The sequence below is a fragment of the Anolis carolinensis genome, chromosome 2 (assembly GCF_035594765.1).
Source record: "Anolis carolinensis isolate JA03-04 chromosome 2, rAnoCar3.1.pri, whole genome shotgun sequence".
NCBI lineage: Eukaryota > Metazoa > Chordata > Lepidosauria > Squamata > Dactyloidae > Anolis > Anolis carolinensis.
In genome coordinates, this window is record NC_085842.1 from 170,576,803 (window position 1) to 170,598,356 (window position 21,554).

At 42.8% G+C, this 21,554-nt stretch overlaps 1 protein-coding gene and 1 long non-coding RNA gene across 6 annotated transcripts in view; one reads left to right on the forward strand and one right to left on the reverse strand.

Annotated features, from left to right (window-relative positions):
* Positions 1 to 21,554, reverse strand: part of nckap1l (NCK associated protein 1 like) — a 141,299-nt gene that overhangs the window by 19,159 nt on the left and 100,586 nt on the right. For all 5 annotated transcript variants that reach the window (XM_062971071.1, XM_062971068.1, XM_062971070.1 and 2 more), the window contains one exon: positions 3,246 to 3,339. In XM_062971071.1, coding sequence (XP_062827141.1) covers positions 3,246 to 3,339 — 94 coding nt within the window. The remainder of the gene's footprint in view (positions 1 to 3,245; positions 3,340 to 21,554) is intronic.
* LOC134296358 (uncharacterized) overlaps positions 19,083 to 21,554 on the forward strand; it is a 35,234-nt gene continuing 32,762 nt past the window's right edge. Inside the window, exon 1 of the long non-coding RNA XR_010003081.1 lies at positions 19,083 to 19,514. This is a non-coding gene — a long non-coding RNA (uncharacterized LOC134296358). The remainder of the gene's footprint in view (positions 19,515 to 21,554) is intronic.

Below are 21,554 nucleotides of genomic sequence, written 5' to 3' on the forward strand. Positions count from 1 at the left end.
GGCACAACAAAACATTGCATGGAAAGTTCCTTGACAAAATTGAAGGAAAAGCTGATAAGGAGAAGACCTGGCTCTGGCTCACAAATGGGACCCTGAAGAAGGAGACAGAAGGCCTGATCCTTGCAGCCCAGGAGCAAGCCGTGAGAACAAATGCAATTAAGGCCAAGATCGAAAAATCAGCTGATGACCCAAAATGCAGACTGTGCAAGGAAACTGATGAAACCATTGATCATATCCTCAGCTGCTGTAAGAAAATTGCACAGACAGACTACAAACAGAGGCACAACCATGTGGCCCAAATGATCCATTGGAACTTATGCCTCAAGTACCACCTCCCAGCAGCAAAGAACTGGTGGGATCACAAACCTGCAAAAGTATTGGAAAATGAGCACGCAAAGATACTGTGGGACTTCCGAATCCAGACTGACAAAGTTCTGGAACACAACACACCAGACATCACAGTTGTGGAAAAGAAAAAAGTTTGGATCATTGATGTTGCCATCCCAGGTGATAGTCGCATTGACGAAAAACAACAGGAAAAACTCAGCCGCTATCAGGACCTCAAGATTGAACTTCAAAGACTCTGGCAGAAACCAGTGCAGGTGGTCCCGGTGGTGATAGGCACATTGGGTGCTGTGCCAAAGATCTCAGCCGGCATTTGGAAACAATAGGCATTGACAAAATTACAATCTGCCAACTGCAAAAGGCCACCCTACTGGGATCTGCACGCATCATCCGAAAATACATCACACAGTCCTAGACACTTGGGAAGTGTTCAACTTGTGATTTTGCGATACGAAATCCATCATATCTATCTTGTTTGCTGTGTCATAATAATAATAATAATAATAATAATAATAATAATAATAATAATAACAACTTCATTCTTATACCCCACCACCATTTCCGAAACGGGACTTGGGGTGGCCTACATATGGGACAAAATGCCCATAGACACAAATACAAACAATCCATCAAAGCAAACAAAAAAGGTAAAATAAAACATATTTAAAAATAACAAAACAAAAATATGTACTGCAGCCCAACATATTCAGATGGCAACTGGTTAGAAATGTGTTTCTCTATGGACAGATTGCCTTGACTGTGTCATTGGGGCATACAAAGAATGCAAACTTCCTTCCTCTCCAATAAGTAAAAATTTAGGCACCGCAACTCTTTTTCTCATATAGAAAAAAGTTAAGAAACCTTACGGAAGTAAAAAGAGGAACAGGAAAAACAGAGATCTTGCACTGTGGCTGCATTGGGAATGAAGCCATTGTTGACCAAAAAGGAAGTATGGGTCAAACAAGTGGGGCCATGGAAGTGTAGTCCACAGGGATAGGTTTTCCAAGAAGCCAGCCTACATCATGTTAGGGTTGGTGGACCCTATAGCAAAGTCAATGGCTGGAGCAGTAGCAGAGACTCAAACTGAAACCAGCACTGCTGGGGCACAGAAGAAATTACACCTCACTTAATGCTGGGCAGCTTCTGCCTCAGCTATACGCTGAGCTTTGAAAGAGCTGCAACAAGGAAGTTCAACAACTGAGGACAGAAGGGAACATAAAGAAAAGCGTCAAGCGGTCAAAGAGTGGAAGAGTGGTTAAGAAAGAGCTATGGTTTCATAAAATATCGCAGCCAGCAGCCTTCAGGTATCCCAGTCACTGTGTCAGTGAAGACCGGGGAATTAACCAACTGCTGTTCCTTGCTTTTCTACCATGCTAGGAACACATCAGTCACTGCAGTGTGAGATATTACACTTCTTCAAACCATAATGCATTTTGACCAGGATAAAAAATGAAAAAAATTCTTCAGAGGCCCAGGTACCAACAGGGGGAGTCTCAAGGTGGCAAAAGAGTCAATGTGTTGTCGAAGGCTTTCATGGCCGGGATCACAGGGTTGTTGTATGTCTTTCGGGCTGTGTGGCCATGTTCCAGAAGCATTCTCTCCTGACGTTTCGCCCACATCTATGGCAGGCATCCTCAGAGGTTGTGAGGTATACCTCACAACCTCTGAGGATGCCTGCCATAGATGTGGGCGAAACGTCAGGAGAGAATGCTTCTGGAACATGGCCACACAGCCCGAAAGACATACAACAACCCAAAAGAGTCAATGTTACTGAAACAACCAGCCTAGGCTATGAGGGGCATGGTGGCCACCAACAATGCTGAAACTGAAGGTTCACCTATTACATATTTAACCATTGGCCACTTCCCAAGAGTGCTTTATTTATCAATTTCTGTATGATATGGGGGAGTGGACTAGAAGACCCATGTTATTCCTCCTAATTCTAGAAGTCTATGATTCTCAAACACCATACAGATTAATCCTAAGAGAGGGGTAGTCTTCTGAATACCAGTAGCAGGATCTAGTTCTTTGCCATGGCAATCAAGTACCTGGCTTACCAGAGATCCATACAGGATATTCTCACTGGATACTGTCATCCAGGCCTGTAGCGAGGGGGGGGGAGGTTTAGGGGTTCAACCCCCCCCCCCCCCGAAATTTTTCAAGTTATAAAAAAAATCTTGTTTACTCATGAATTTTAACTGGTTAACCAAATCCCCATGCTAAGTCTATGAGATGCAAAACATTAAGAGTCCCTCCAGGCACTATCTCAAGCAGATATTGACAGGTTTGTAGTGGGGAGGGGTAAGTGCTAGGGGTTCAACCCCCCCCCCCCCCCGAAATTTTCAAAACCCCTCCCGAAATTTTTTTCTGGCTACGGCCCTGCTGTCATCTATCCCAAGTATCTTGATTTCAGATCCAACGTGAAGGAAAGAGACAGGGAGAATTAACACAAAAAAGCAAGGTCCTATGGCAATGAAATCTGAATCTGATGTCTCAATGGCCATAAATTAAATTAATGAATGTGGCTATGTAAGGAAACTGGACACACCAAATCCAATTGTATGTTATCCAAGAACCAATGCCTGCAAGTGCCAGCTGCAAAAGTTGCAAATAAAAATACAGGAACATTGACAATTCTTGGATAAAGGCTGGGGGTAGGCCTTTTAAGTGCAAAGAAACCAGCAACAGCATCCAAGCAGTGACAGCTCCTGGAAACAGAGTTAAATATTTATTATTGCTGAGATGATGCAGAGTCTGAAAAGAGTCCCTGTGCGGCTGCTCTAAGAGCACAAGAAACACTGCTTTCCTCTAGGCTCCTGAAGTGATAATACAAGACATTATTTACAGCCTCATAGTTTCATGTTAATGTGATGAATTATGTTGACAAGCCTTGTTCTTACCTTTCTTCAGGTTGGAAAGGGCACACACAAGGGCCGGGTCAATGTCACAAGGCACTCCCGCAGCTGTGGCTAGTTCAAAGATGCTTAGAGTCACCTAAAGGAAAAAACAGGAAGAATAGAATGAACTAAGAGACAAGAGCTGCTGCCTGGTTGGATAACTTTGCTCCTAGTTCCTAATCCATATATATAACAGACATAGTAGAAACAGCAAGAAAGTGAAGTACTAAGCACCTGAGATATAACATTCCTTTCTGTAGGTAGGATATGGCATTTTTGCATACTTCTCCATGTAAAAATGTTACTGCAGTTTAAAAATAACAATATCTGCTTTTCTTCCTATTATAAAGGGAGAACTTTAAAACAGGTCTTACTCCGAATCCCACCTCCAACTGATTTCTGCAGTCAGAAGTGATGCTATAATTCAGGACCAGCCCATTAGATGCACTTTCTGAATTGCAGTTGTGTGGATTTGAGAGCAACAACTGTTTGGAGCAATTTATTTGTTAATTGACTCCCTTAGGTTTTCTGCCGATCATCTGCTGTAGTAGGTGATGGTGTTCTGGTGCGATTACTGACTGAAAGCAGGGTGATAAGATACCATTTTGCCCCGGCAAGCAAAATATTTTGAGCCAACCTTGATACAGTTCACTCCATTTCTTTGGAATTTTGTTGCTTTCTTAGATTGCATATATAAACCAGGGACCCATTCAGATTATACAATTATAGTGCTATTATTCCACTTTAAGTGTCATAGTTTCATCCCATGGAATCCTGAGATTTGCAGTTTAGGGAGGGTCTCAGTCCATAGGTGCTTCATTAAACTACAACTCCCATGACTCTATAGGTTGCATCTGCGGCAGTTAAAGTGGAATCATGGTGCTACAATTGTGGAGTGGCGCAGAGGCGCAATGAGTTAAACTTGTGTGCCGGCTGAACAGATGACCTGAAGGTTGGCGGTTTGAATTCTCATGCGGGGACATGAGAGAAACCTCTCAGCAGGATGGTAACACATCTAGGCATCCCCTGGGCAATGTCTCTGTAGACGGCCGACTCTCTCACACCAGCCGCAACTTGCATTTTGTTCTCAATTTGCCTGATACGATTAAAAAAAGCTTTTCAGAGACCGCTAAAATAAAAAGATTCAAAGCTAGTGAGATGAAAGGCTCAGTTCTCTTGATTAATGGCACTAACGAACTACGAATTCCAGGATTCCATAAGATCATGGCATGGCAATTAAAGTGCTATAATTGTGTGCTGTGAATAGGCCCCAGGTCTATAATCACTGCTTTGAAATCCTGTCCCTTCACACACCCACACCCACACACATACCCGCCCGCTATCACCGGACAACACAGTGCAATGTTATCAGGCCACATTTGTACCTTATCAAGCAACATTAGGAAGTAGGGACAATACAGCAAGCTGAGATCCAGCTTCTTTTGTATACCACTGGAAATAAAACGCCTCTCATCATCCCAAATTGAAAAGGAAACATTACATAATTTCACCCTATTTTGGTAATCATCAATACATTACATAAGCTTATTCCTCCCTAGGCTGTGCTCAGGACAGATGTCTCCATTGCTCCATCCGAGCTGCAATACTACCTCAATGACATACGGAGATGTACAGACAATTCCAGGGAAGAACAAGAGGATGCAAACCCAGAGATACGGTAGCCAGAATAACCAAACCAATATGGATGCTTAGCATGGCAATATTAATTAACATATGTCAGAAGCAATGTAAAAACCATGTGGCAAGGAAGCCTACTTCCTGACCTATTGCTATTAGCTGGGAATGAATAGGTAGAATGTCATTTGGACCAACCCAAGCCCTGTTGCTACTACTGCTGCTACCCAGCTCTATCATATACACAGACATCTACTTTCATTTGATCTGATTCTTTAAAAGGCACTGAATACTTTTTCTTCCATAAGATGTTCAAGGCAGCCCACACATCCAGCAGAGTAACAATAGAACTAAATGAGCTAAGCCATTTTTAAAAGTATTGTCAAAGAAATCACATACACAATGAACATAGCAAAGCTGAAAAATTCACCCAAGTTAAAAGTCAATAGAAACATCTTGATTCCACTCCTCAAACTCCCCAGTTTGGCTGAGGCCTAGGGAAACCTTCTAAAGGAATGCATTGCATAGAATAGAAGCTAGCATCAAAGAGGCTGTGTTCTAGAGATTAAGCATCTTAATCCTCACTTTGTCAATGCAACATATTCCCAGTGTATTGGACAACAACTGCCATCATATCCAAATTCCTGGGAAGGATAGGAAATGTAGTCCAAAGCTATTGGGAAGGATGTTCTAAAATGTTAAAGAGAAGAGTTCAAGAGCCAATTCATAACTATAGTGATGCTCTTTGTAGTAATATATTACGGATTTAGGCCATTTGTGCATACAAGTAAGAAAATTTCAAACACATTCATATGCAGTAATCTAAGAAAAGGGGACAAATAAAGTACACTAAATGAGCCAATGTGGGGTAGCTGCTTGAAAGATGACTAGGACTCTGGGAGACCAGAGTTCAAATTCACACTCAGCTATGAAAATCTACAGTGTGACCTTGGGCAGGTAACACCCTCATCCTCAGATAAAGGCAATAGTAAGCTGTCTCTGAACAAATCTTTGTAAAGAAAATCCTGCAATATAGGTGAGTGGAATGTCCTTTGGGCCTACAGCTTCTGGTGGCAATGACCAACATACAGCTTGTTGCTGCCACCCAGTCCTATGATATGCATGAGTTAATACTCTGATTTGGTCCATTGATCACCTCAAGTTGGAGTTGATCACAGTGTCGAAAATTATTTGAAGGCACACCATGCATGCACAAGCAATAGGAAAGAAGTAAGGGCAAATGCAGCAAGAGAAGCAGAGGACCACTCAAGTCTGTCTTTGTTTGCAGCTTTCTGTATTTGATTACATCTGTGCAATCTCATGGCTAGTAGGCTCCTCTCAGTTGAAGCCTACTAGCTATGATATTGCACAGATATAATTAAAGATAGAAAGCTGCAAGAACAGAAAGACTTGAGTGATAGTCCTCTGATTTCTCATACTAGAATCAAGTTGGAAAACGGTGCTGGCAAACATCTCTGGATAAGCAGAGATATCAACACTCCTTTCCATCCCCACCAAGATCTTTTTGGCAGCTTTTCATCCATATCACACTTCTTTGGACCAGAGTAGTCCAAAGAATGCCTTACATTCCTGTTCGCCAGAAGCAGAGATGAAAGCTATCAATATTCAAGTCAAGTGTTCCAAAAATGCTCGAACTGCAGAAAAAAACAAGCTAAATAACAGAAGTCCAAGCCCCTGCTTTTGCTGCAATCTCTCCCTAAGCATTCTGTCTAGAGTCGGAATTTATTTTTGAAATTCTTCTTTACCTCTTTTGCCATTCTCATTATCTGATCCACTGGTTCTCAACCTGTGGGTTCCCAGATGTTTTGGCCTTCAACTCCCAGAAATCCTAATGGCTGGCAAACTGGTTTTCTGGGACTTCTGGGAGTTGTAGGCCAAAATACCTGGGGACCCACAGGTTGAGAACCACTGATCTAGCCTAACACCACTGATCACTCTAAAAAACACCTTGAAGCCCCCCCCCCCCCCCATATTTGTCAGCCACTTCTGTTAGCATTTAAGTCCTCAAGGCATGAAGAACCATAATGCTTTGGTTATACAGCACTTTCCCACATCATTGGTAGCAAATGTTGGTTGTTACTAAAGGGAGAAAGGGAAGGGAAAATGATGAAAACATCTCAGCTCTTAAGAGATCCCAAATATTAATGTTCAGCCTTGAAACAAAAAATATGTTTTTGTCATACTGTACTTGTAATGGACTGTGAATCCTCTCCACTCAGTAGAGTAGGCACTTCTCTCCACTCTTCCATATAACATAATGCTATAGCACTATGTTATTTATCCTTGGATAAAGGCTGTCCATCACTTGGCAAATCCACTTTGCATGCCTGTTTCTCCATCGCATCAACCACAACCTTGGTTGGTACTCTTAGTGTTCGATCAAAAACTGTTTGCTTTCAGTTAATTCCAGGAGAGCAGAAAAGATTTAGAGGGAGGGCAGAATCAAAGAATTAAAAAGGGTGAAAGCCTTCTGCAGATTTAATCTAAGTCGGCACAGAAGGCAGCTGAGGGCTGGAGAAAGTTTTAAAACATTTATAGTTGTTAAAAGCAGACCAGACAAGTGACTGTTGCCTCAAGCCCACTCCTGAAACATTTCTCTGAAATGCACATGCTGGCCCTTGATTCGAGAGGCTGTGAATGACAGACACTACGCCTTCCTTCTTGGGCAGTCTGTGCCAATTAATCACCCTTGCAATTAAACATTACGATTTGTTTCTAAATATTTTTCCAACCCTTGAGTGCTTGGCTGTTGTCTTGCATTCTGCATTCTTCAGCTCAAGCAAGAAGAATCATGTAGACTGAAAGCGATGCTCTGCAAAGTCCTTCAGTCATGTGGATAAACCATCCTCTACTTCTTCTTTAAATAATAATAATAATAATAATAATAATAATAATAATAATAATAGTACACATATTACAGTCGCATTGACGAAAAACAACAGGAAAAACTCAGGACCTCATGACTGAACTTCAAAGACTCTGGCAGAAACCAGTGCAGGTGGTCCCAGTGGTGATGGGCACACTGGATGCCATGCCAAAAGATCTCAGCCAGCATTTGGAAACAATAGACATTGACAAAATTACGATCTGCCAGCTGCAAAAGGCCACCCTACTGGGATCTGCACGCATGATCCGAAAATACATCACACAGTCCTAGACACTTGGGAAGTGTTCGGCTTGTGATTTTGTGATACAAAATCCAGCATATCTATCTTGTTTGCTGTGTCATAAAATATTATTATTATTATTATTATTATTTTATTTTTATAACCCACCTCCATCTCCCCGAGGGGCCTCGGGGTGGCTTACATGGGGAACCAAGCCCAAACAAATGCACAATATATAAAATGAAATGAAATACATAACAACCAAAATTAAAACGATAGATAATTAAAACTACAGAATGAATCATAAAATACATCCATGAACATCATAGGGAAATAACTTGGGGCGGGGGGGCAGGGCTTGTGCAACCCACATGACAATAGGACCAGGTGGGAATAAAGTGCTGGAAGCAGGACCATAATCAATTAGGGCTAGGCAGAAATAGATTACAACTGACCTATTGCTCAAGAGTGCATTGAAACATCAATGTCTTCAAGTCTTTGCAGAATATAGACAGAGTGGGGTCTTGTCTGATCTCCCTGTGGAGAGAGTTCCAGAGCTGGAAGGCCACCACTGAGAAGGCCCTCTCCCTTGTCCCCACCAACCGTGCTTGTGACGGGGGTGGAAGCGAGAGAAGGGCCTTCCCGGAAGATCTAAGAGCCCATGCTGGATCTGAAGCTAGGTATTAGAGCCATGAAAAAAATATTATAAAAGACAAACATGGTCTTGCCTGAGACTGCAACGCACTTCCAGACCCAAGCCTGCAGAAGGCAGAGCATTGTCTCCCGCCTGCTTGGGCAATGAAACTGGCTGCTGCATCCTACGAACACAAACTGGCATGTGTTGTCTATCTGCATTTCTATATCTCTTCTGAATTTGTGTGTACACTGTATGTAAGTTTGGCTTGGTCTAAATACTGCATTTCACTTGTGCATGGCTGGAAAAATGTCCCACACAGATGACCAGCTTATTATTTAAAAAAAATGAAACAAACATTGTATATTGTCTCAACAGCACGCAGCTCCACCTTCATGTTTGTCTACAGATGCAAACAGCAGCAGATACCAACCAACAAGAAGTATGCAATTCACCTTCCTTACTTAAAATCATGAGACATACTTCAAAAATGTAAAGGCATCACACCACAGTAGGTCAGGATTCCAACAGAATTGAATTGGAAATATCTCTGATGAGCTTTTCTTTCCCCGCACAGTGCACTCCTAATCTGATCTAAAGTGAGCTTCAGGGAGCTCCCCATTCCTGTCCCTTCCACACCATGCCAGGATAAATAAGCATCTTTGATGCTGGTCCAAAAGGCAAGCGGTGGATTGCATGGCTGCGTGTTTGATGGAAAATGGAGACAGCACCACCTAGTGACAGCACTTTATGGCACACAGATCAGCCAAGACACATAAACACCTTTTAAGAACTTTTCGGGATATGGCCTTTTTATTAGTGTAACAGCTGAGACTCTGTGTCATGCTTTTTCTTTAGTTTTCCCTCCAACAACTAGTATAGGAAGGAGAAGGAAGGGAAGGAAGATTAGAAGTAGCTTACTCTTCAAAGGGAAGAGAAGCCTGTAGCATCAGCTTTTACCCATATCCCTGGAGAGATGCAGCTTTGAAAGAAACCTGGTGAAGAGGTGTTGTCTCTAAGCAGTTGAAAGAGGAATGAGTGGCAGCAGAGCCACAGGGAAGCTGAACCATGCTCTGCGTAACTACACAACAAGGGCAGTGGCTCTTTTTAGCTGGATAGGGCCAGGACATCAACCTGAGACAAGAACAGCAGTTAGTAAATAGACTCCTGGAATCATAGAATCATAGAATCATAGAATAGTAGAGTTGGAAGAGACCACATGGGCCATCTAGTCCAACCCCCTGCTAAGAAGCAGGAAATCGCATTCAAAGCACCCCCGACAGATGGCCATCCAGCCTCTGCTTAAAAGCCTCCAAGGAAGGAGCCTCCACCACAGTCCGGGGGAGAGAGTTCCACTGCCGAACAGCTCTCACAGTGAGGAAGTTCTTCCTGATGTTCAGGTGGAATCTCCTTTCCTGTAGTTTGAAGCCATTGTTCCGTGTCCTAGTCTGCAGGGCAGCAGAAAACAAGCTTGCTCCCTCTTCCCTATGACTTCCCTTCACGTATTTGTACATGGCTATCATGTCTCCTCTCAGCCTTCTCTTCTGCAGGCTAAACATGCCCAGCTCTTTAAGCCGCTCCTCATAGGGCTTGTTCTCCAGACCCTTAATCATTTTAGTCGCCCTCCTCTGGACGCTTTCCAGTTTGTCAACATCTCCCTTCAACTGTGGTGCCCAAAATTGGACACAGTATTCCAGGTGTGGTCTGACCAAGGCAGAATAGAGGGGGAGCATAACTTCCCTGGATCTAGACGCTATGCCCCTATTGATGCAGGCCAGAATCCCGTTGGCTTTTTTAGCAGCCGCATCACATTGTTGGCTCATGTTTAACTTGTTGTCCACGAGGACTCCAAGGTCTTTTTCGCACACACTGCTGTCAAGCCAGGCGTCCCCCATTCTGTATCTTTGATTTCCATTATTTCTGCCGAAGTGAAGTATCTTGCATTTGTCCCTGTTGAACTTCATTTTGTTAGTTTTGGCCCATCTCTCTAGTCTGTCAAGATCGTTTTGAATTCTGCTCCTGTTTTCTGGAGTGTTAGCTATCCCTCCCAGTTTTGTGTCGTCTGCAAACTTGATGATCGTGCCTTCTAACCCTTCGTCTAAGTCGTTAATAAAGATGTTGAACAGAACCGGGCCCAGGACGGAGCCCTGCGGCACTCCACTTGTCACTTCTTTCCATGATGAAGACGACGCATTGGTGAGCACCCTTTGGGTTCGTTCGCTTAGCCAATTACAGATCCACCTAACCGTAGTTTTGTCTAGCCCACATTTTACTAGTTTGTTTGCCAGAAGGTCGTGGGGGACTTTGTCGAAGGCCTTACTGAAATCCAGGTACGCTACATCCACAGCATTCCCTGTATCGACCCAACTCGTAACTCTATCGAAAAAAGAGATAATATTAGTCTGGCATGACTTGTTTTTGGTAAATCCGTGTTGACTATTAGCAATGACCGCATTTGTTTCTAAGTGTTCGCAGACCACTTCCTTAATGATCTTTTCCAGAATTTTGCCTGGTATTGATGTGAGGCTGACCGGACGGTAATTGTTTGGGTCGTTCTTTTTTCCCTTCTTGAAGATAGGGACCACATTCGCCCTCCTCCAATCTGCTGGGACTTCTCCTGTTCTCCAAGAACTCTCGAAGATGATTGCCAGTGGTTCTGAAATAACTTCCGCTAGTTCCTTCAGTACTCTTGGGTGTAGCTGATCTGGCCCTGGGGACTTGAATTCGTTTAGAGAGGCCAAGTGTTCCTGGACAACTTGTTTCCCTATTTGGGGTTGGATTTCCCCCAATCCTTCGTCCATTCCGTGTTGCTGAGGTTGAAGATGGCTTTCTTTTTCTGAGAAGACCGAGGCAAAGAAGGCATTAAGTAGTTCTGCCTTTTCCCTGTCCCCTGTCGCCATCACCCCGTCTTCTCCTTGCAATGGCCCTATCGCCTCCTTTTTCTTCCTTTTTCTACCAACGTAAGCAAAAAAGCCTTTTTTGTTGTTTTTTATGTCCCTGGCAAGCCTGAGCTCATTTTGCGCTTTAGCCTTGCGAACCTTTTCCCTACAGGTGTTGGCTATACGTTTGAATTCTTCTTTGGTGATTTCTCCCCTTTTCCACTTCTTGTGCATGTCACTTTTGAGCTTTAGCTCAGTTAGAAGTTCTTTGGACATCCATTCTGGCTTCTTTGCACTTGTCTTATTTTTCTTCTTTGTTGGCACTGTTTGCATTTGCGCCTTGAGTATTTCACTTTTGAAAAACTCCCATCCATCCTTAACTCCCTTGTTTTTTAATATCGGCGTCCATGGAATGCCGCTCAGTAATTCCTTCATTTTTTGGAAGTCAGCTCTCTTAAAGTCCAGAATGCGTGTTTGACTTGTCTTAGTTTCAGCATTCCTTTGTATTGCAAACTGCAGGAGCACATGCTCACTTGCCCCTAAGGATCCAACCACTTCAACTGTATTGATCAGGTCTTCCACATTTGTTAAGATTAGATCAAGAGTTGCTGATCCCCTTGTTGCCTCTTCTACCTTCTGGACCATAAAATTATCTGCAAGGCAAGTGAGGAATTTGTTGGACTTTGTACTCTTGGCTGAGTTTGTTTTCCAGCAGATATCGGGATAATTGAAATCGCCCATGACTACTATATCTCTTCTTTGTGCCTGTTTGGTCAGCTGTTGACAGAAGGCTTCATCAAGTCCTTCATCCTGACTCGGAGGTCTGTAGTAGACACCCACGACAAGATCTTTTTGAGTCCCGGTTCCCTTGATTCTTATCCAGATGCTTTCAAGCTGGTTTCCCGGATTACAGTCTTGCATTTCTTCTGCAACGTAACTGTTTTTGACATATAAAGCTACTCCCCCTCCTCTCCCCTTTGTTCTATTTCTGTGAAAGAGGTTATAGCCCTCAATGGTTAAATTCCAGTGATGGGAGTCATCCCACCAGGTTTCAGTGATGCCTATGACATCGTATGTGTGGTGCTGTGCTAGGAGTTGGAGTTCGTCTTGCTTATTTCCCATGCTCTGAGCATTAGTGTAAAGACATGTAAGCCCCTGTGACCTCCCCTCGAACTGTTTATTTGGGATTATTGTGCTCTCTGTACTTGGTCCTTGCTGTGTTTGTGCAGCCCTCCATTTAGCCTTTCGGCGGTTCCCTGTGGTCGTGGGTAATATAGTGTTCGCCAGGCTGTTGTTCCCCTCCCCCAGTGGATCTAGTTTAAAGTGCGCCTGATGAGGTTTGTGAGTCTGTGTGCAAAAAGATGTTTTCCTACTTGTGTGAGATGCACCCCATCGCTTGCCAGTAGTCCATCCTCTTGGAAGAGTAGACCATGGTCAAGGAAGCCAAAATGCTCCTCTTGACACCATTTTCTGAGCCAGTTATTGACCTGTACTATTCTTCTGGCCCTTGTAGAGCCGTGTCCTACAACAGGGAGGAGGGATGAAAAGATCACATGTACATTATACAGTTTTAGCTTTGTTCCCAGAGCTCGAAAATCCTTTGTGATCTTTTGAAAAGTATGCCTAGCGGTGTCATTGGTACCTACATGAATCAACATAAGGTGGGGAGGGTGATGGGGCTTTAGGAGCCTGCTGAGCCTCTGAGTGATGTGGTGTATTTTTGCCCCCGGGAGGCAGCATGTTTCTCGAGCCATCCCATCCGGTCTGGAAATGATGGCTTCCGTTCCTCTAAGGAGGGAGTCACCTACTACCAAGACCTGTTTCCTTTGAGGATTGACAGGATCCCTTTTGTGCAAGACAGTGTGTATGTCCCCTGAAGAGTGTTCCTGTTGAAGTGAATCATGTAGGTGTAAAGTGTTGTCCTCCTCCTCAACATCCCCAGTGCATTCATCAATGACAATCCATTGAGATACATCCGAGAGCCCATTACTCTCCCAAGGATGTTCCTGTTGCTCCTGGTCTATGATTGGGGATGGAGCATTTGCATGATTACATAAGTGTGACTGTGGTGATGCACTGTCCCCGTCAGGGCTATCCCCTGCGCATTGATCCAGGATGGTCCACTGAGTGGTATCTAAGAAACTGTGGTCCTCCACAAGATGTGTTTCCTGATTGTATGTTAATGATGTAAGAATTTCAAATCTGTTGTGTAAATGCAGCTGAGCAGAGGAGTTCTGCGGAGGCTGCCTGGTCCTGCGTCTCCTTCTATGGGTGACCTCCTTCCAAGCCTGAGGGTTGTCTACCTTTGAGTTGATCTCCCCATAAGGTTCCTGATCATGGTCTTGGTGGTGTTGGTGTGATGCAGGCTGCTGATCTACAGCAGCGTGTTGTGCAGTGTCCAAGAAGAGCTCGAGTGCCTGAATGTCCTTAAGGGTCTTAATACGGTGCTCGAGCTGTTGGATCCTCTGCTCCATCAGAGTCATCTGTTTGCATTTGGAGCAGATGTAGTTGTCTAGTTTTTGTGTGAAAAAGCGGAACATGCCACAGCTGGTGCATGTGATGGGAATGTTTTGCTTTTGTTGCATCTCTTGGTGAGCGTGGTGGCCAAGTGGGATCTTTGTACAGTTAAGTAATATGCACGCACTTTATGTGCAAACTGCAACAACCCACCTCTTTGTGTATTTGTTTATGTTGCTTTGTTTCCTGTATGTACTGCAAAGGATAGTTAGTAAAGGTGCCTTTACAATGCCTGCTGTCAATCAACTTAAGTACCTGGCTCTCTTTCAACACAACAGTCACACAACAGTTAGACTTTGACCACAGGAGCCAAGCCCACACTCAGTTTAAAATCTTAGCCAAATCTTAGCCAAATCCTACCTGAAGCCAGGGAGCAAAAATGTCCTCCTGCTGCCTCTGCCTCTGCGAGAACCAACTGCGCTTCTGGGATCAGGCTCTGGCAGAAACTCACACTGGCAAATAAAGCTTTCCCAGAAACTCAATTAACAGGGGACAATGCCTGCTGTCAATCAACTTAAGTACCTGGCTCTCTTTCAACACAACAGTCACACAACAGTTAGACTTTGACCACAGGAGCCAAGCCCACACTCAGTTTAAAATCTTAGCCAAATCTTAGCCAAATCCTACCTGAAGCCAGGGAGCAAAAATGTCCTCCTGCCGCCTCTGCCTCTGCGAGAACCAACTGCCCTTCTGGGATCAGGCTCTGGCAGAAACTCACACTGGCAAATAAAGCTTTCCCAGAAACTCAATTAACAGGGGACAATGCCTGCTGTCAATCAACTTAAGTACCTGGCTCTTTTTCAACACAACAGTCACACAACAGTTAGACTTTGACCACAGGAGCCAAGCCCACATTCAGTTTAAAATCTTAGCCAAATCTTAGCCAAATCCTACCTGAAGCCAGGGAGCAAAAATGTCCTCCTGCTGCCTCTGCCTCTGCGAGAACCAACTGCCCTTTCAGGCAGATTCAGGCACTGCTTTAGATATGCTGAGGCAGGGGCAGTTCAACCATAAGGCAATTTAGGCAGTTGCCTCAGGCGCCATCGTTTGGGGGGCACAGTTGAGGTGCCTCTTGAGGTCTCTTGGAAACTAGGCAAGTGGGGTTTATATATATATGTGGAATGTCAGTCCTTGAGGCAAGTGTGAATGTTGTAAGTGGCCACCTTGATTAACATTGAATGGCTTTGCAACTTCTAAAGCCTGTCTGCTTCCTGCCTGGGGGAATCCATTGTTGGGAGGTGTTAGCTGGCCCTGATTGTTTCCTGTCTGGAATTCCTCTGTTTTCTGAGTGGTGTTCTTTATTTACTGTCCTGATTTTAGAGTTTTTTTTAATACCGGGGGCAAGATTCTGTGGCCTTTTAATTGTGGATTATCTATCTTGATATTCTGGGTTATATGGCTGTGTGGAAGGACCCTCAGGGCTCTTCTACACAGCCATATAACTCAGCATATCAAAGCAGAATAACTCACAATATCTGCGTTGAACTTGGTTATCCGAGTCCACACTGCCCTATATCCCAGTTCAATGTTTGGTGCTAAATTCGCAAATATAGTAATTCCTACATAACATTTCCATGTATTGAACTGCGTTTTCTGTTGATTTGTTGTAAAACATGATGTTTTGGTGCTTAATTTGTAAAATCATAATGTAATTTGATGTTTAATAGGCTTTTCCTTAATCCCTCCTTATTATCCAACATTTTCGCTTATCCAACACTTTTATTTTTCAGTGATTGGTTGGGGGGGGGGGCAAAATTCTGTTCGCCTACACTTGAAAATTACTTAGGGCCGGCCCTGTGCTGAGGCCAACACTATTGTGGGGGCAGAACTGGCCCTTTCCAGGACCAGCAACCACATGCATTTGTGCACACTTCCACTAAAGCAGCACAATGGTAGTAAAGTAGTATGTTCCAAATAAGACCATTACAGACTACAAAAGTCAGAAAATGTAGAACAGTAGGTCCCAAAAGCCCTGCTAAAAGTAAACAACAACAACTAAAAACAACCACAAGGAAAGCTATGGAGAAGAGGAAGAAATTAGTGGGTTGATGGAAAGCAGAGTGGGAGGGGGGTCAAAAGGACATCACAAAGCTCCATGAGTGGTATCATCTTTTTTAATATGAGTTCTTGCATTAAAATCCACATTCTTGGATCTGACTTTATCTCCTAAGGAACCATGGTGGCGCAATGGGTTAAACCCTTGTGCTGGCTGAACTGATGACATGAAGGTTGGGTTGCTGACCTGAAGGTTGCCGGTACAAATCCACAAGGCAAGTGAGCTCCCATCTGTCAGCTCTAGCTTGCAGGGACATAAGAGAAGTCTCTCAGCAGGATGGTAAAACATCTGGGCATCCCCTGGACAACGTCTCTGTAGACAGGCAATTCTCTCACACCAGAACCGACTTGCAGTATGTTCTCAAGTTGCTTCTGACACGATAAAAAAAACTTTACCTTCTTTTAGATATGGTTTCTCTAAAACACAGTGGATGTTAATGTGTGGAGGAAATTCCCTGTAGTTACTTCCAGGCTTATTAAAATACCAGAACATCCCAGATTTTGTTCTTAATTCCTTCTGATTTTATTTTGGAGAACTATACATGTTTTGTTCATCCTAGAATATTTTCTGTCAGCTCCCTGTGTGATCAGAGACTTTTTGTATCAGGTCCTCATATCAGTTTATTTTAACTGTCTACAAAATCAGAATGAACGGGGATTAAATTGGGACTTTTCAATTGGCCTGGATGCACCATAAAAATGGTGCATTTTTGGAGTGTTTGGGAACAAAGCATAAGAAATGTCCTTCACCTAGAGTCCTTCACTGTCTTCTGTCCATCCATAGCCCTTCACTTCAACACATATTGAATCATGGAGAGAAGGGATAAATGAAAGCTATAAATCAAATAATGTCCCTCCCTTATGCCTTTTAAAGACTAAGAAAAGCTGTGACTTCACTCCTCCTCATCAATTAACTTGAGGATTGCATGCCAGTCAATGCTGCTTCTCCTTCTACTAATTCTTTTCTGCAAGCTTTCGATCAAACACAGCATGGTGCTTCTTCAGAAATGTAGCTGCTATTTCACTGCCTCTATGAGTAAGAAAAACTCAAGGTTTTCATCCCTTTAAATGATCCATATGCATTTAGGCGATTGTTCTGAACATCCCAGCCGAGGTGGTTTTGGACACCTTAATTGCTCCCTATTCTATCGAAATTAACTCAAACCTTTTTGTCCATGTAGATCCTCTCAAACAGGAATAAGAAATCCAGATGTTGGATTTGGTAGAAAAGCAAGCATTCTCTCTCACCCTTTCATCGCTGTTGGAGCAACTGGACATTTTAAGGAGCACAGGTTCCCCATGTATGTCTATACCCAATCCGGTGTTCTTTAGCCCAGGTTTCTCTTTTATCTCTTTTGTCTATTGCAGTTGTTCTCAACCTGTAGGTCCCCAGTGTTTTGGCCTACAACTCCCAGAAATCCCAGCCAGTTTACCTACTGTTAGGATTTCTGGGAGTTGAAGGCCAAAACATCTGGGGACCCTCAGGTTGAGAACCACTGATTTATTGCAATGCAGGGTCATACATACTTTATGAATCAAAGCAACCAGACCATGGCCAGGGCTGTATCCAAGGGGGGAGGGTTTAGGGATTCAACCCCCCCCCCTGAAATTTTTCAGGTTTTAAAAAAACATGGTTTACTCATGAATTTTAACTGTTAACCAAATCCCCATAAGTGTCCACTGAGGTTTATCTGCCTAGAGTGTCCTCAGAAGTTTATCAATGGAGCCTAATTTCTAAATTATTTTGCATTATGGAACTACTATTCATGATTCGCTAAAAAAAAGTTTCAAACCGACCCCAATTTTTTTTTTCTGGCTATGGCCCTGCATGTGACCTGTGAAATTTCTAGGGTTGATGGTCACATAAAACCTCCCTCTTCTCTATCTACTTTCTCTCTTTGCTTTTTTCAACAGCTGTGATGGGAGGGGAGAGGAATCCTTTGTTCTCAACCCATAGAGTGCTTCCTTTTATCTAATCTTTTCATAAGCAAGTTAGAATGTAAATGCATTCTAAAAGCAATTAATAAAGTTCTTCAGATTGTAATGTGATGCTGCTTGCTTGGTTTTTAAAAATTATTTCAGTCAGTCCCCGCCAGAAACGTACAAAGCCTGAATCATGTACTTCTGCTAAACTCTGCTGAGAGAGATTTTTTGCTGATTCAGTCTTCACGTCTTGTTTCTCCCCAAAAATCTAACACCCTGGGATACACTCCTTTGTCTCTCAAAATCACAATTCCTATTAATGCTAAACAGCCTAGAAAATGAAGAGGAACTATTAAAAGACTTGCTGTACAATAACACCTGGAAAATCAAAATCTTTGTTCTGAAAAGATAGTTCTCATAATCCCTAAATAACATTCTAGAAAACACTTTTAGAGAAACTATGTGAATGGAAACTTTTCATGTGAACAATTCTGTCACTGCTTTGTGATATATTTAGAAAACAGGAAGAACATAGTTGTTATCTAGGAAATCTTCCCTCAAAGTACCATAAGGCAAAGGTAAAGGTTTTCCCCTGACATTAAGTCTAGTCATGTCCGACTCTGGGGGTTGGTGCTCATCTCCATTCCTAAGCCGAAGAGCCGGCGTTGTCCGTAGACACCTCCAAGGTCATGTGGCCGGCTTGACTGCATGGAAAGCTGTTACCTTCCCGCCAGAGCGGTACCTATTGATCTACTCACATTTGCATGTTTTTGAACTGCTAAATTGGCAGAAGCTGGGGCTAACCATAAGGCAAAAGGGGTCTATAAAAATCTGGTAATGTTATCCCTAATTAGAGATTAAAAGATTGATACCTACTGCAAATTATCATTCCAGGACGCCTGAAAAAGTAATCAACAACCATTGAGACATTCCCTTGCAACAACTGATCAAGACAGGAGACCAAAATATCAAATCCCCCTTCCAAATCTCTCCCCTTCGTATTTGTTACAAAGCCTTGCATGCTTTTATATTTACAGAAAGTCAGAGTAAAGATTGTGTGAGAAAGTGTATGTCTATATTATTGCAGCCATGAATATTTGGATTGTATGGTAGGGATCGAGCTCTCATTCCCAGAAGGGCTGAAAGAGCAATCCACAACCACTGGGATATTTTCAAGCTGGACTTCTGATGTATGGGGGTGGCTGTCTGTTTCCTTAACCACTGCTTTTAGAACAGTTTGTCTAAAGATCGCCTGCCATGTCTACTTATAATGTTTGATAAATGTGGACATTCTTCCTTCCTAGTGCTTTATACACTTCATCTAATGAAAATATTACTCTGAATGCTGTTGTCATGGCAATTGACCTTGGTGAATGGGACCCACGCATGCTGTGGGAATAATCAAAGCACAGGTAAATACTTCTTTTCAACCATCTGGAAATCTGTTTTAACAGCTTCAAATCCTAAGATTCGAAGATCAAAAGAAACAAACAAGGCTTCGGTAAGTCTTATTATTTTTGCTCTTGCTAGGAAAACCTTAAGAGTCAATGAATGCCATTGTATTTCTGGTTGTGTTGAATTTGGGTAAAATGTTGCTAGTTCTAATATCTGAGTCATACTTGTATGCGACATAGATTTCGTAAGAATGACGACTCAATTGTCAAAGAAAATTTATCTTTTTTCAAACCTATGCAAGTTAGGTTTTACTGGCAAAATGTGATTTCCAATACCCTTCTTGCTGATGTAATTGCTAGAAGAATTTTGCTCCTACGTAAGTAGTCCATTGTCACAGTTAAAGGTCTCTTGAGATATACTGCTGTTAGTAAGTAAAGGTTTCCCCTTGACATTAAATTTAGTCGAGTCCGACTCTGGGGGTTGGTGCTCATCTCCTTTTCTAAGCCAAAGAGCCACTCTTGTCCGTAGACACCTCCAAGGTCATGTGGCTGGCATGACTGCATGGAGCACGGTTACCTTCCCGCCAGAGCGGTACCTATTGATCTACCCACATTTGCATGTTTTTGAACTGCTAGGTTGGCAGAAGCTGGGGCTAACAACGGGAACTCACTACATCCACGGATTCGAACTGCCAACCTTCCGGCCAGCAAGTTCTGCAGCTTAGCAGTTTAACCCGCTGTGCCACCGCGGCCTCTCAATTTCTTGGTGCACGCCAAAATTTTGGTGGACTTATGGGATCTCATTCTCCCTTGGATATTTCATAGCAATGTTATCTATGCACACTTGCACCTTCTTGTGTTTATTTACTTGCAAACATTAATATCACTAACCTGACTTCTCTCATCTCTAAGTCTCTTCTCTGATTGTGTCCTTTCTCCCTGGACCACCTGACTCTGAAAGTGGGCATCTGTTGTTAATGTTACACCTGCCATTAATATTACCTTGTTTTATGAAACAAAATAATTCCCCTGTTCAAATTCAATTGTCTGACTCACCAAAGCAAATACAAGGTGTTTGAAAAAGAACTCCCTATTCACCATTTAATTTAAATGGTGAATAGGGAGTTCTTTTTCAAATACCCTGTATTTCCATGCTTTCATTGGTTTAGTCAGAATGATATCCCATTTCCATATTATTTGATCCTGATATGGTTTCATGAAACTTACAATATCCTTGTGTGAAACCTTGACCAAACCAAATCATGGAAACTAACACTCCAAGCACTCTTGCAAACTGCACTAGATCTGCAGACTTCAATCTTTCTCAAATACATTAAGTTCCCCAAGAAGCTCTTTTGTAAAAAACGAAAAGAAAGAAAACTGTGCTCAATTAATATTCTTGTAGTTGTCTTGAGCCTATGTATTAAAAACCTTTAAGTTCATAAACATTGTAATGTGAAACCGATATTGTGTTCTGCCTTCCATCCGCATCTGGCTTTCAATAAAATATTGCCCAGATACAGAAATGACTGCATTCCCTATTGGTTAAAAAAAAAGCCTTTGATATAAGGAGCCCCAGTGGCGAAGTGCGTTAAAGCACTGAGCTGGAGACCGAAAGGTCCCAGGTTCAAACCCCGGGAGCAGCGTGAGCACCCGCTGTTAGCTCCAGCTCCTGCCAACCTAGCAGTTCGAAAACATGCCAATGTGAGTAGATCAATAGGTACCGCTCCAGCGGGAAGGTAACGGCGCTCCATGCAGTCATGCCGGCCACATGACCTTGGAGGTGTCTACGGACAACACTGGCTCTTCGGCTTAGAAATGAAGATGAGCACCAACCCCCAGAGACAGACATGACTGGACTTAACGTCAGGGGAAAACCTTTACCTATAATAAGTACTTCAGTAAAAACCCAAGTGCCAAGCTGAATGGAAGAACATTCTTGAACAGGTAATGACTGCAAGTATTTTTCTGGAGTTGTAATGCAGAGGGACATACTAATATACTTCTCTCAAGTCTATTGAGAATAAGAAATAATTTAAGATCAAAAATTTCTAGAATGGTATGCAATGTCTTCATCTTGAACTTTCGATATTGCATGCAACTATTCAGGTACTTCAAATCCAAGTTTTGGAACTATACAGAAAATT